The sequence below is a fragment of the Heterodontus francisci genome, chromosome 15 (assembly GCF_036365525.1).
Source record: "Heterodontus francisci isolate sHetFra1 chromosome 15, sHetFra1.hap1, whole genome shotgun sequence".
Classification (NCBI taxonomy): domain Eukaryota; kingdom Metazoa; phylum Chordata; class Chondrichthyes; order Heterodontiformes; family Heterodontidae; genus Heterodontus; species Heterodontus francisci.
Window position 1 is genome coordinate 41,053,211 of NC_090385.1, and position 12,904 is coordinate 41,066,114.

At 43.9% G+C, this 12,904-nt stretch overlaps 1 protein-coding gene across 2 annotated transcripts in view; it reads right to left on the reverse strand.

Annotated features, from left to right (window-relative positions):
- LOC137377607 (CMRF35-like molecule 2) overlaps positions 1 to 12,904 on the reverse strand; it is a 62,864-nt gene that overhangs the window by 16,771 nt on the left and 33,189 nt on the right. For both annotated transcript variants that reach the window (XM_068047429.1, XM_068047428.1), the window contains 2 exons: positions 1,879 to 1,989; positions 327 to 348 (listed from right to left, as the gene is read on the reverse strand). In XM_068047429.1, coding sequence (XP_067903530.1) covers positions 327 to 348; positions 1,879 to 1,989 — 133 coding nt within the window. The remainder of the gene's footprint in view (positions 1 to 326; positions 349 to 1,878; positions 1,990 to 12,904) is intronic.

A 12,904-nucleotide genomic window follows, 5' to 3' on the forward strand; every position in this document is an offset into this window, starting at 1 on the left:
AAAGAAATGTATACCAGGACAAAGAAAAAGATTAGGAGGGACGACTAAAAACTTGGTCAAGGAGATAAATTTTTTAAGGAGGAATCCCCTGACAGCACTTTTTGTTACTAAATTTAAATGCTGAAAGAAATGAACAATTAAAACATATGAAGATCACCATTATGAAGTTCCCACAGAAAAACAAATATAATCAGGGACTGCAATTGTCAAAGTTCAAGTAAAAGCCCCAGAATCCCAAGTAATGAAATAGAATTTAATTTATTCAGTCACCTTAAACCAGTGTGCCTGAAAGGTAACTCGAGCAATGAAGGTGAATATGCACCTACCTTGGCAATTCATGTGAGTGCCCTAAAGAAAAAAAGCAGAGGTTCAATTAGAATCTGAATGCAATAGACGACAGTAAATGTCAAATTCTTTGTAATAGACAATAACCAGCAAAAATGGGACTCAAGTATCCAATGAATGGAACTGAAATCAGCATAGGGAAATTCAGAAAAAATTTGGGAGGAATGGTGGGTTTGTCACTTTCAATATCCAGACAATATGACAAAACATTTAACACAGAAAGTTATGCCAAGGCATTACACAATATTGATGTCACTAGATTTAGGGTGCTGAGGCATATAACACAATGGCAGATGGTCACTCCCTAGAAAATTGGGCACAGAGTCCTTAGGCCTACAAGTTGCCCATGATAATCAGTGGCAAATGCAATGGGGGTGGGAACTTGCATATAAAGTGTACTTTAGGCTCACTAGACCCATGAGTCCCATGCAAATAAAATATTCGCACATAATATAGCTAGAACACCTGAGCCCCTTTCCAGCCACACAGTGCCCACTGAAAGGATAGCCCCTACTGAAATTTTAAAAATATTCAGCATTACAACCTTTTACACCCCCAACCCCTGCTCACCCTGACCACCCCATGCTGCTTGACTCACACCACTCAGGGTGGAATTCCCATGTTATGAAATGCGCAGCGTACAAGGGAGAGCCAGAAGCCCTTTACTGGTTATTGGGGTGCGTGACAATGTGACCCTAGTACAACTGGCATGTCCTGTGAGGCATGCCACTATGCCACAAAATTATGCCAATAGACTCACTTCATTTCATTCAGTGAGGTGCATGGAATGTCTGTGCAGTGCCAGTGGTGCCTTGAGCAGGCCACATTAACACCACTGTATTTAATTTTGGCCACACCATGCCAGACAAAGAATACATTATAAATGGTACAGAAATGGGCAACAAAAATGATCTGTGACTTATTTCAGAGTGCTTCAGGAAATGTTTGCATGTCACGAGAAGACAAGTGATGTGGGCAATCTTCCAAGCACGGATCACAAAACTGCAGGTTTGCTGCCTGTGATTTTCTATCTGAATGGATGGCACTGGGCTAACAATTCTCCTTTATGCACATCTGCTAAAGGTCCCCTGCTGCCACGGCATACTCAGAAAATGATCCCCATAGTCTCCGAGTTTTTCCTCGGCTCAGTCTGTCCAACGTTCTCCCCCTTCCCCACCTGAAGAGGCCGATTATTGGAGCACAGTTGCATAGGCGGGGACAGCTCTCCCCAGACGCTATTCTTTATTCTTCAGCCTAGACAGTGAGAATCAGTAGGCTAGTCGACTTTGTAGGGACATCAGAGTGGAGACAGATTTTATTCCCACCCGATATCCATACAAGTGCACTTTCCAGCAGGCATTGCTAGATAGCGGTAATTGGGAGCAGAACTCAGGTTATTTGTTCTTCTTTCTTCTAGCCCAAGGATGCCAAGATCAAAAACAGTGCCCTTTCCACCACCCTGGCTATTAACTCAACATGGATTGACCACAGCTATTCTTAGTCAGTTATTTTCTAAGTAACCTATAGTTTTACCTGTCTTAATCCTTGTCCTGAACATAATGCAGATACAAACAGAAAAAAACAGCACGATCAGAGTAACTGTCAGCACAAACACCCAGACAGAAATTTTCAAACTGTAGAATCCTAGAAAAGAGAGTCACAATAATCAGTACTACTATATTCACATACTGACAAGTACAAAGAATTTTTTAAAAAATCTATGGAATTAGTTTCATAAGGAGCAGTAATACCCCAAAAGCTTCTTATGGACCCTTATTTCCACAGCACATGTTCACTGCATATTTTTGAACTCAAACGGGAATGAAGAAGGGCTTGAACTTCCAAAGGAGGTTCTCCCAATCCACCATAATTTTGAAAGATTTCTAGAAACCTCAGAGCTACAGCATTAACACCATTTCTCCAGGGTGTCTGTGGATCTTCCAAAGTTATAGCAATCAGGAGAACCCCCACAGAAATTAACCCCCGTGTTTTTACCCATAGTATATGTCTTTGCTGTGCATTACATTAAAAAAGTTATTTTATGAGAGATATTATCCTTAAATTGGCTTCTGTACTGCATGCTGGCAAATTGGCTATGTTTTTTTGCGGCCTTGCCTGAAGCAAAGCAGAAAGAAGTTAGTCCAACTGTTGCTTACCAACAGAAACAACATCTGAGGAAAAACAATGACCAAGTGCTAGAAACATTTATAATATGCCTCTAGCAATCAGACTCATTTACAGCACAGAAGGAGGCCATTTGACCTATCGAGTCCATGCCGGCTCTCCATGGAGCTATCCAGTCAGTCCCACTCGCCTGCTCAATCCCCATAGCCGTGCAAGTTTAGTTCCTTCAAGTGGCCATCCAATTTCCTTTTGAAGTCATTGACTGTCTCCACTTCCACCACCCTTGTGGGCAGCAAGTTCCAGGTCATTATCACCCTCAGTGTAAAAGAATTCTTCCTCATATTCCCTCTGCATCTTTTGCCCAAAACCTTCAATTTGTGTCCCCTAGTCCTTGTACCATTAGTTAATAGGAACAGTATTTCCTGGTCAACTTATCTAAGCCTGTCATAAGTTTGTGCGCTTCTATCAAATCTCCCCTCAATCTCCTTTGCGCCAAGCAGAACAACCCCAGCTTCTCCAACCTAATCTTGTAGTTAAAATCCCTCATCCCTAGAACCATGCTGGTAAGCATCTGAACAGCCACTCAAGGACCTTCACATCCTTCCTAAAGTGCTGTAACCAGAAATGGATGTAATACCCCAGTCGTGACCTAACCAGAGCTTTATAAAGGTTCAGCATAACTTCCCTGCTTTTGTACTCAATACCTCTGTTTATGAAGCCCAAGATCCCATATACTTGCTAACTATTCTCTCAATATGTCCCACCACCTTCAAAAGATCTATGCACATGATCCCCCAGGTGCCTCTTTCCCTGCACACACTTCGGAACTGTGCCATTAAACCCATTAGCCCTTCTGCCACAATGCATTACCTCACCTCTGTATTAAATTACATCTGCCACTTGTCTGCCCATTCAGCTAGCCTATCTATGTCCTGTTGCAATCGTCATGCACAGAAGAAGCCATAATGAAATGAACAATGAATTGGAGGAAATATAAAAATAAAATGTCAGCTGGTAAACTATACCACAAGCACATGAAGACTTGTACCACAGTCAAAATGGAGTAGTGGTCACATGACCCCTTCTGCACTGGAAATCAACAAACCTGTCTGCAAAGACAAAACTCTGTGTCTGAATAGCTCTGGGGAGAACACTTTGAAATTGGAGAAGCACCATTAAAACAGAATGGTGCCCATTCAGACATCAACAGATAGTCATGGTTTCCATATCCTGGTCCATTGTGAGATCACACCAGGGGAGAGGGCCATGTGTCACCAAACAGAAAATCAAAGGTGATGGAAGTTTTACATTAAAAGGTAGCCCTCTGGAGAGAGAGAGGGGAGATTGAGAAAAAAACAACGAAAGCCAGTCCAGCCAAAGTCTGAGAGATCAGACCAGCACAAGGAAGAAGCCCTGCTGCTAATTCTGCACTTCAACTTGCTGTAGCAAAGAACTTAAAGTGACCACCGCCTCCAATCTGAAGTTTTTAACCTCCAGAAATCTTCAACACGTCAGCAAGTTCAAGATTACAAACATCCAGGCCTGCACCGTTGAAAATACTTTTCCGCTTGAGAAGTTACAACAGGTTTTATGTGAACCACAAACTATTACCTCCCATTGAAATTCAATTACATCCTACCCTTTTTCTCTCTATCTATCTATTCTTGAGTATGCATGCGTGTCAGAGCGTGAGAATGGGTGAAGATTGGGAAATTCGGGTTTTTGCTGTTGAAATAAATTTAACCCTTTTTTTTTTGAAGCCCATGAGAAAACCTGTCATTTGTCTGTTTATTTGACCCTAAAACACTCAGAGTCCAACACACCATTTTTAATAAAACTCAATTGTGGTTAGTGGGAATTACCCACACCGCTTACCACCCGTCCGTAACACTGAATAGATAGAGAGATAGAGAGAGAGATATATAGATAGATAAATATATAGATACACCGTGGTCCTAGCACTGAACCTTGGGTAACGCTTCTGTCTACCATTCTCCAGTCTGAAAAACAACCATTTACCATGACTTGCTGTTTTCTGTCCTTAAGCCAATTTTTTAAATCCAAGCTGACACTGACCCTCCTATTCTATGAGCCTCAAATTTGTTAACTAACCTTTTATGTGGTATTTTGTCAAACATGTTCTTAAAATCCATATAGACAACATCCATGGCATTCCCTTCAACAACCTTCTCTGCTACTTCAACAAAAAATTCAATTACATTAGTCAAGCCTTTAACAAATCCTGGCTCTCGTTAATTAACTCAAAAATCTCCAAGTGCCTGTAGACTTTCTAAAACCATTCTCACCACTGATGTTAAGCTGACTGGATTGTAGTTACTAGGAAAGTTCTTACACCCTTTCTTGAACAAAAGTGCCACCTTTGTCACTCTCCGATCCCCTGTATCTAGGGAAGACAAGAAGATTATGGCCCTTCCGCTATGTCAACCCACACTGTTTTTAGCAACCTGGGATGCAAGCCATCCGGACCAAGCAACTTGTCCATTCTAAGCATAGCCAGTCTTTCCAGTACATCCTATCGGTTTTCACTCCATCCATTACCTCTGCCAATATTTTGTCAGCATCCCCCTTCCTTAGTAAACACCAATACAAAGTACTCATTAAATATTCTAGCCTCACCCTGCACCTCAAAGTATAGATCACCTTCTTTGTCCCAAAGGGAATTGGATAATTATCTGAAAAGCAGAAATTTGCAGGGCTACAGGGAAAAGGCAGGGGAATGAGACTAGGCAAGTCGCTCGCAGAGAGCCAGCATGGACACGACAGGCCAAATAGCCTCCTTCTGTGCTATAACCATTCTATCTCTTGCTATCCATTACTACTTACATGCCAGAAAATGATTTTTGGGTTTCCTTTCATGTTAACTGCCATTTTATTCTTATTCTCTCTTTACCAGTCTCATTTTCCTCCTCACTTCCCCTCTTAATTTATTGTATTTGGCTTGGTTCTCATTTGAAGAATTCACCTGACATACATCAAAAATCCTTTTTCCCATCGTATTCTCCATCTTCCTCATCATCCAAGGAGCCCTGACTTTGGTTCCCTTACCTTTTGTCCGTGTTGCAATATACCTAGCCTGCACCTAAAACATCTCCTCCTTAAAGATTACCAATCGTTCTGATACACTTTTTTTCTGAAAGTCTTTGGTTCCATTTTACACTGGCGAGCTCCCCTCTCAACCCATTGAAGTTATCTCTCTTCCAATTTAGAAGTTCTACCTTAGATTGTTCCTTGCTCTTCTCCATTACTAATTTAAATCTTATGATATAATGATCAATATAACCCAAATCTTTGCCACAGACACTTGGTCCGCCTCATTTCTCAGCACCAGATCTAGCAATGCCTTCTTCCTAGTTGGACCGAGAACACAAGTAAGTTCTCGAACACATTTAAGAAACTTGTCCCCCTCCTTACCCTTTACTCTAACATTACCCCAAACAATATTTGGGTAATTAAAGTCCCCTGTATCACCACTCTATAGATCTTATACATCTCTATGACTTCCCTGCAGATTTACTCCTCATCTCTCACTATTTGGAGGCCTATAGAATACCCCCAGTAGCACGATCATACCTTTCTTGCTTCTCAACTCTAACCAAATAGATTCTCTCCTTGCCTCCTCAAGGACATTCCTCTTTTTCCAATACTACGTCTTTTCCATTCAATACTGTCACCTAGGCCTTCCTTTTTTCCCTTCCCTATCTTTTCTGAACACTTTGTATCCTTGAATATGAAGCTCCCAGTCCTCACCATTTTAAAGTCATATTTCCGTTATTGCCACTAAATCATATTCTCACATGGTTATTTGTGCTTGTAGCTTACAAACCTTATTTACCACACTGTGTGCATTTACATACATTTTTTTTATTCGTTCGCGGGATGTGGTGTCGCTGGCTAAACCAGCATCTATTGCCCATACCTAAATTGCCCTTGAGAAGGTGATGAGCTGCCTTCTTGAACTGCTGCAGTCCTTGGGATGTAGGTACACCAACAGTCCTGTTAGGAAGGGAGTTCCGGGATTTTGACCCAGCGACAGTGAAGGAACAGCGATATATTTCCAAGTCAGGATGGTGTATGGCTTTGACGGGAACTTGCAGGTGGTGGTGTTCCCATGCATCTGCTGCCCTTGACCTTCCAAGTGGTAGAGGTCATGGGTTTGGAAGGTGATGTTGACGGAGCCGTGGTGAGTTACTGCAGTGCATCTTGTATATGATAAACAATGCTGCCACTGCGTCGGTGGTAAAGGGAGTGAATGTTGAAGGTGGTGAATGGGGTGCCAAACATATGGGCTTCTTTGTCCTGGATGGTATAGAGCTTCCTGAATGTTGTTGGTGCTGCACCCATCCAGGCAAGTGGAGAGTATTCCATCACACTCCTGACTTGTGTCCTGTAGATGGTGGACAGGCATTGGGAAGACAGCAAGTGAATTACTCACTGCAGAATTCCCAGCCTCTGACCTGCTCTTGTAGCCACAGCATTTATGTGGCTGCTCCAGTTCAGTTTCTGGTCAATGGTAACCCCCATGATGTAGACAGTGGGGGATTCAGCGATGGTAATGACATTGAACGTCAAGGGGAGATGGTTAGATTCTCTCTTGTTCAAGATGATCATTGCCTCGCACTTGTGTGGTGCGAATGTTACTTGCCACTTACCAGCCCAAGCCTGGATGTTGTCCAGGTCTTGCGGCATATGGACATACAACAACTACAACCATCTTCCTTTGTGCTAGGTATGACTCCAACCAGGGTAGAGGTTTCCCCCTGAATCCCATTGGCACCTGTTTTGCTAGGGCTTCTTGATGTCATACTTGGTCAAATGTTGCCTTGATGTCAAGGGCAGTAACTCACAGCTCACATCTTGGGTTCAGATAATTTGTCCACGTTTGGACCAAGGCTGTAATGAGGTCAGGAGCCGAGTGGCTCTGGCAGAACTCAAACTTAGTGTCAGTGAGCAAGATACTGCTGAGCAAGTGCCGCTTGATAGCACTGTCGATGACCCCTTCCATCACTTTGCTGATGATTGAGAATAGACTGATAGGGTGGTAATTGGCTGGTTTGGATTTGTCCTGCTTTTTGTGCACAGGACATATCTGGACAATTTTCCACATTACCAGGTTGATGCTAGTTCTGGAGCACAAGTCTTCAGTACTATTGCTGGAATGTTGTCAGGACCCATAGCTTTTGCAGTATCCAATGCATTCAGCAGTTTCTTGATAACAGATGGAGTGAAGCGAATTGACTGAAAACTGGCATTTGTGGCGCTGGTGCTCTCAGGAGGAAGCTGAGATGCATCATCCACTTGGCACTTCTGGCTGAAGGTGGATGCAAATGCTTCAGCCTTGTCTTGTGCACTGATGTGCTGGGCTCCCCCATCGTTGAGGATGGGGATATTTGTGGAGCCTCCTCCTCCTGTTAGTTGTTTAATTGTCCACCACCATTCATGACTGGATGCAGTGGGTCTGCAGAGCTTAGATCTGATCTGTTGGTTGTGGGATTGCTTAGCCCTGTCTATTGCATGCTGTTTCTGTTGTTTGGCATGCAAGTAGTCCTGTGTTGCAGCTTCTCCAGATTGACACCTCATTTTTAGGTATGCCTGGTGCTGCTCCTGGCATGTCTTCCTGCACTCTTCATTGAACCAGGGTGGGACCCCAGCTTGATGGTAATGGTTGAGTGGGGGATATGTCAGGCCATGAGGTTACAGATTGTGGTTGAATACAATTCTGCTACTGCTGATGGCGCACAGTGCCTCATGGATGCCCAGTTTTGAGTTGCTAGGCCTGTTCGAAATCTATCCCATTTAGCATGGTGGTATTGCCACACAACACGATGGAAGGTATCCTCAATGTGAAGACGGGACTTCGCCTCTTGTGCAGTGATCACTCCTACGAATACTGTCATGGACAGATGCATCTGCGACAGATAGATTGGTGAGGATGAGCTCAAGTAGGTTCTTCCCTGGTGTTGGTTCCCTCACCACCTGCCACAGCCCTAGTCTGGCAGATATGTCCTTTAGGATATGGCCAGCTCGGTCAGTAGTGATGCTACCAAGCCACTCTTGGTGATGGACATTGAAGTCCCCCACCCAGAGTACCATCCTGTGCCCTTGCTACCCTCAGTGCTTCTTTCAATTGGTGGTCAACATGGAGAAGCACTGATTCATCAGCTGGTGGGGGGGGGGGGGGGGGCAGTAGGTGGTAATCAGCAGGAGCTTTCCTTGCCCACATTTGAACCGATGCCATGAGACTTCATTGGGTCTGGAGTCAATGTTGAGGACTCCCAGGGCAACTCCCTCCCACCTGTATACTACTGTGCCACCATCTCTGGTGGATCTGTGCTGCCGGTGGCACAGTACACACAGAGATGGTGATGGATGTGCCTGGGACATTGGCTGACATGCAGGACATGTATTCCTTGTAGTTCTTCTTAGTCTGCTCCTAATATGGTACTACTTCCTTCTCTAGTACTACCTAACAGTCTCACTCCTTTATGTACCATATTCCTCTTTTCTACTTCTGTATGCCGGTGCCCATCCCACTGCCAATGTAGCTTAAACCCTCCCCAACCATACTAGTGAACCTCACTGTAAGGACAGTCGTCCCATCCTGTTGAAGTGCAACCTGTCCTATTTGAATAGGTCCTTCCTGCCCCAGAACTGGTCCAAATGCCCAAGAATCTGATGCTCTCCCTCCTGGACCATGCTGCAAGCCACACATTGATCCTCCCCATCTTGCTATTTTTATGCTTGCTCATGCAGTGAAAGTAATCCAGGTAACTACCTTCGAGAACCTACTTTTTAACTTCTTCCCTAGCTCCTATAGTCTGACCATAGGGCCTCAATACCTGCCCTCCATCTGTCATTGGTACCAACGTGTACCACCACTTCTGGCTCACTCCCTTTCCCCGCAGAATATTCTGCACGCTCTCCGTGATGTCCTTTACCCTGGCACCAGGCAGGCAACACACCGTGCAGGACTCACAATGACTGTTACAGAAATGCCTGTCTGTCCTCCTAACAATGGAATCTCTTAACTGTGTTTCTGTTCTTTGCTGCTCCCTCCTGTGCAGTCCCTTACCAACTGGCGCCATGGTCTGGACTGCACTCCTTCAAGGTGTCATCACTCCCAGCAGTCTCCAATGCCGAGTACCGATTTGGGGATGGCACATACTCCGAAGAGTCCTGCACTTCCTGCCATTTGCTACTCTTTCAGTGGCTACCCATCTCCCATCCTGAACTCTCTCTGCCGATGTGCTGGAAACATCTGGAACGTATGTTCCAGGAAACTCTCATCCTCCCTGATGATCCACAGTGACTCCAGCTGACCCTCAAACTCGGAAACCCTGACCTCGTGCTCAAGCAGCTGGAGACACTTCCTACACACATGGTTCCCCCAAGACAAATGAGGAGTCCTGCAGTTCTCACATGGCACAGGAATTGCAAGCAACAGGTCTCAGCTGCCCATCCATGATCTTGAAAAAAACTCTTCTCTCTTTTAGAATCTAGATTTTTCATCAGAAAGCCTCCAAAAATAAATAAAAACTGAAAAATCCTGCTCATACAAGGTTAAAATCCACTTTTACACGCACTCCAAATAAAAATGCAACTTCTCCCCCCATTAAACACTGACTTCCTGGCAGCCCAGAATGTACCCAACCCCAATTGCCTTTTGTATGGCATCCCACTGGAACACCATCTATTTTGCACCCTAGTGTACTGTCCAGGGTCATGACCAGCAGTGTTGGAATTGCTTACATCAAATACACAGGCATTTAAATATGTTTTGAAGCATGCCCATCGACACACTATTTTGTGATACATAGGGCATTATGCCTGAAAGATGCTCAATTAAAATAGGCATCCAGGGTTGTTATACAATGTGGTGCAGTGGTAGAATCTTTCATGAGCCCAGGTAAATAAACAAATTTCAACATTTTGTTTTGCCTGCTAGTACTTAAGTTCTCACAAACTATTGTGGCAATTCTTACAAACTAATTTCCCACAACGTATCTGAAAGAAGAGGAAGACCAAGGAAGGGATACCAGGCTGGTCAGGTGGTGTGAGAGGTGCTCTCTGCCCAATCACCACATCATCAAATAGAGGTGAACATATTTTGTTTTGGAAAACATTTAGTGAATGCAGACTCTTTTTCCTAAAGGAAGCTGGACATTAGACCCTAATGGCACCACTAAGATATGGGAATGTCGAACTAACCTCAATCTTGGATGCTTCCTTGAAAACTTCCCTATCGTGGTATACCAGGCTTTCACAGGCACAGCATGAAAGAAGGCATGCCAGGTTATTCAACAATCAGTATAGACTGAATGGCCACACCTAGCAAGATGCCATTTATTCAGCCCTTGGTAATCCAAAGTGGCAACACCAGTTGTCAAATATCTTCATTGGGTTGGAGTCAGCAGGATACCTACAACTACCATGCAGCATCAGAGTGGCACATCCAATAACAATAATGATCAGGTTTCATCTGAAACTTGCTTCACCTCCTTGTAGGCAAGCTGCAATTCTGATCTAGGTGGATGCACTTGCAACTAAGAGCCTGTTTGAAGCCCCCTTCTATAAGATTGAGTGCAGCCTCAGGGCAAACCAAAGAAAGCTGCCCAAGGTCACAACTGCAATAAAAATGTGAGTAACTTACCTAAATGTGAAGCTAGAAGGAGCAGGAGCACTCCTCCCAACTCCATATTAAAAGAACTGATTGCACTCCTATCGGAGCAACTCCTAACCCCAATCCTCTATTTCCCATCTTCTCCTGGCCTCTGAAATCCCCAACACTGACTGACCCCCGTGATCTCTGAACCAGGCCCTGACCATCGGCACTAGCCCTGATCCTGGCCACAATTCCAGCTTACCTGAGGGCTGCTGCAACATAAGATGCAGCCCAAACTAGGAAGTCTGCTTCATCGGCGAGCTCTTGATGTTTCAACAATTCCATTCAAGCAAGGCCAGAGGTCCAATTTCTCAAGCGTCTCAGATCTCAACATTTAGGTGTGGGCTGCAAACGAGGCAACCCAACTTCGAATCCAATGACTGCTGTCTGAACATAGGCACTGACTGGCATGATCCTGTGTTGCTGTAGTCACTGACCACTGCACAATGATGGGAGTAGAACTCCTTCAGTTCATGAAATGTGCAAGGACCCAGATGGCTCAAGGGAAATTGTGAAGTTGCTTGCCATAGTGAAGAACATGAGTGCCCTTCTTGATGCACTGTGGATTGGCTGATTTTGCTGATATTCTATGTGGGAGCATGGAATTAGCTTGAAGCATAAAGGTTTTGGTGACTTTGACTGCCATTAGTAGTGCCATCCCTCTGGTGGGCAGCCAGGTCAATTATGAACAGATGGCAAAACTTTGTCACTGCCTCGCTGGTGAAGCAAAGTCTGAAAAGATAGTTTCCCTCAGACATTCCTAGATAGGTGTTCCTGGATCTATAAACATGGCTGCATGGACAAGAACACTCTACTACTGATAGAATCATTATCCTCCCCTCATCCTGTTCGAAGTAACAGATCTAGATTTTTCATCGGAATGGGAAAAATCTTGCTGTTAAAATCTAGGACAGAAAAAAAACTGAAAAATTCTGTTCATACAAAGTTAAAATCCACTTTTACACGCACTCCAAATAAAAATGCAACTTCTCCCCCATTAAACACCGACTTCCTGGCAACCCCAATTGCCTGTTTTATGGCAGCAAGCTAAGTGCACAGTGCTTTCCTTGTCAGGACTATGGAGCTGTGCCTGGAGCGATTTTCATCTCATTACCATCCGGTCTAATATTGAACTGAAGTTGTCATACGTTTTGTGCAAGGGTGCTTTGTGCCGTTTAAATGCAGTTGGAAGATGACGCATTGTGCGCAATAGGCATCAATCCATTGAGGATGATCTTTGCCCAATTTCTGAAACCCAAGTTGCTCATTGCATTTCAGTGCCTCTGGTCATTGTTCCCAAAAATTCTCCCCTTTGTCTCCTTAATTGTATTTTATCTATCCTCTGCTAATCTTCTAATTCTTTTTGCTTCAATGCTTTCATGCATTTTCTATCCTTCTCTTCCAGATTGTAGAAGAATGTAGCCTTTATTTTCAGTAGTGATGGAGTTCACAGCCACCTAAAGGCAGCTTTGGTACTTATCTACAAGAGAGTATACAACATGACGATTCTGCCGCTAGCAGAAAAGAAAGGCCTGACTTTGAGCTGAACTTTGGTGCAGTAAACTTCCCCCTCACAGCAGCACTGGGAATAAAATTTCTCAACGTCATGAACTTTGTGAACATTTTATTTCAAAACAACTTATCTTTGTTTCAAAACATTGAGAGATTGTGTAGCCTCTTAGAAAAACATTTTTTTACTGCTTCTCTTTTTTGTTAGCCTAATGTTCTAATAGAAGCACATGTAGCCAGAAATGC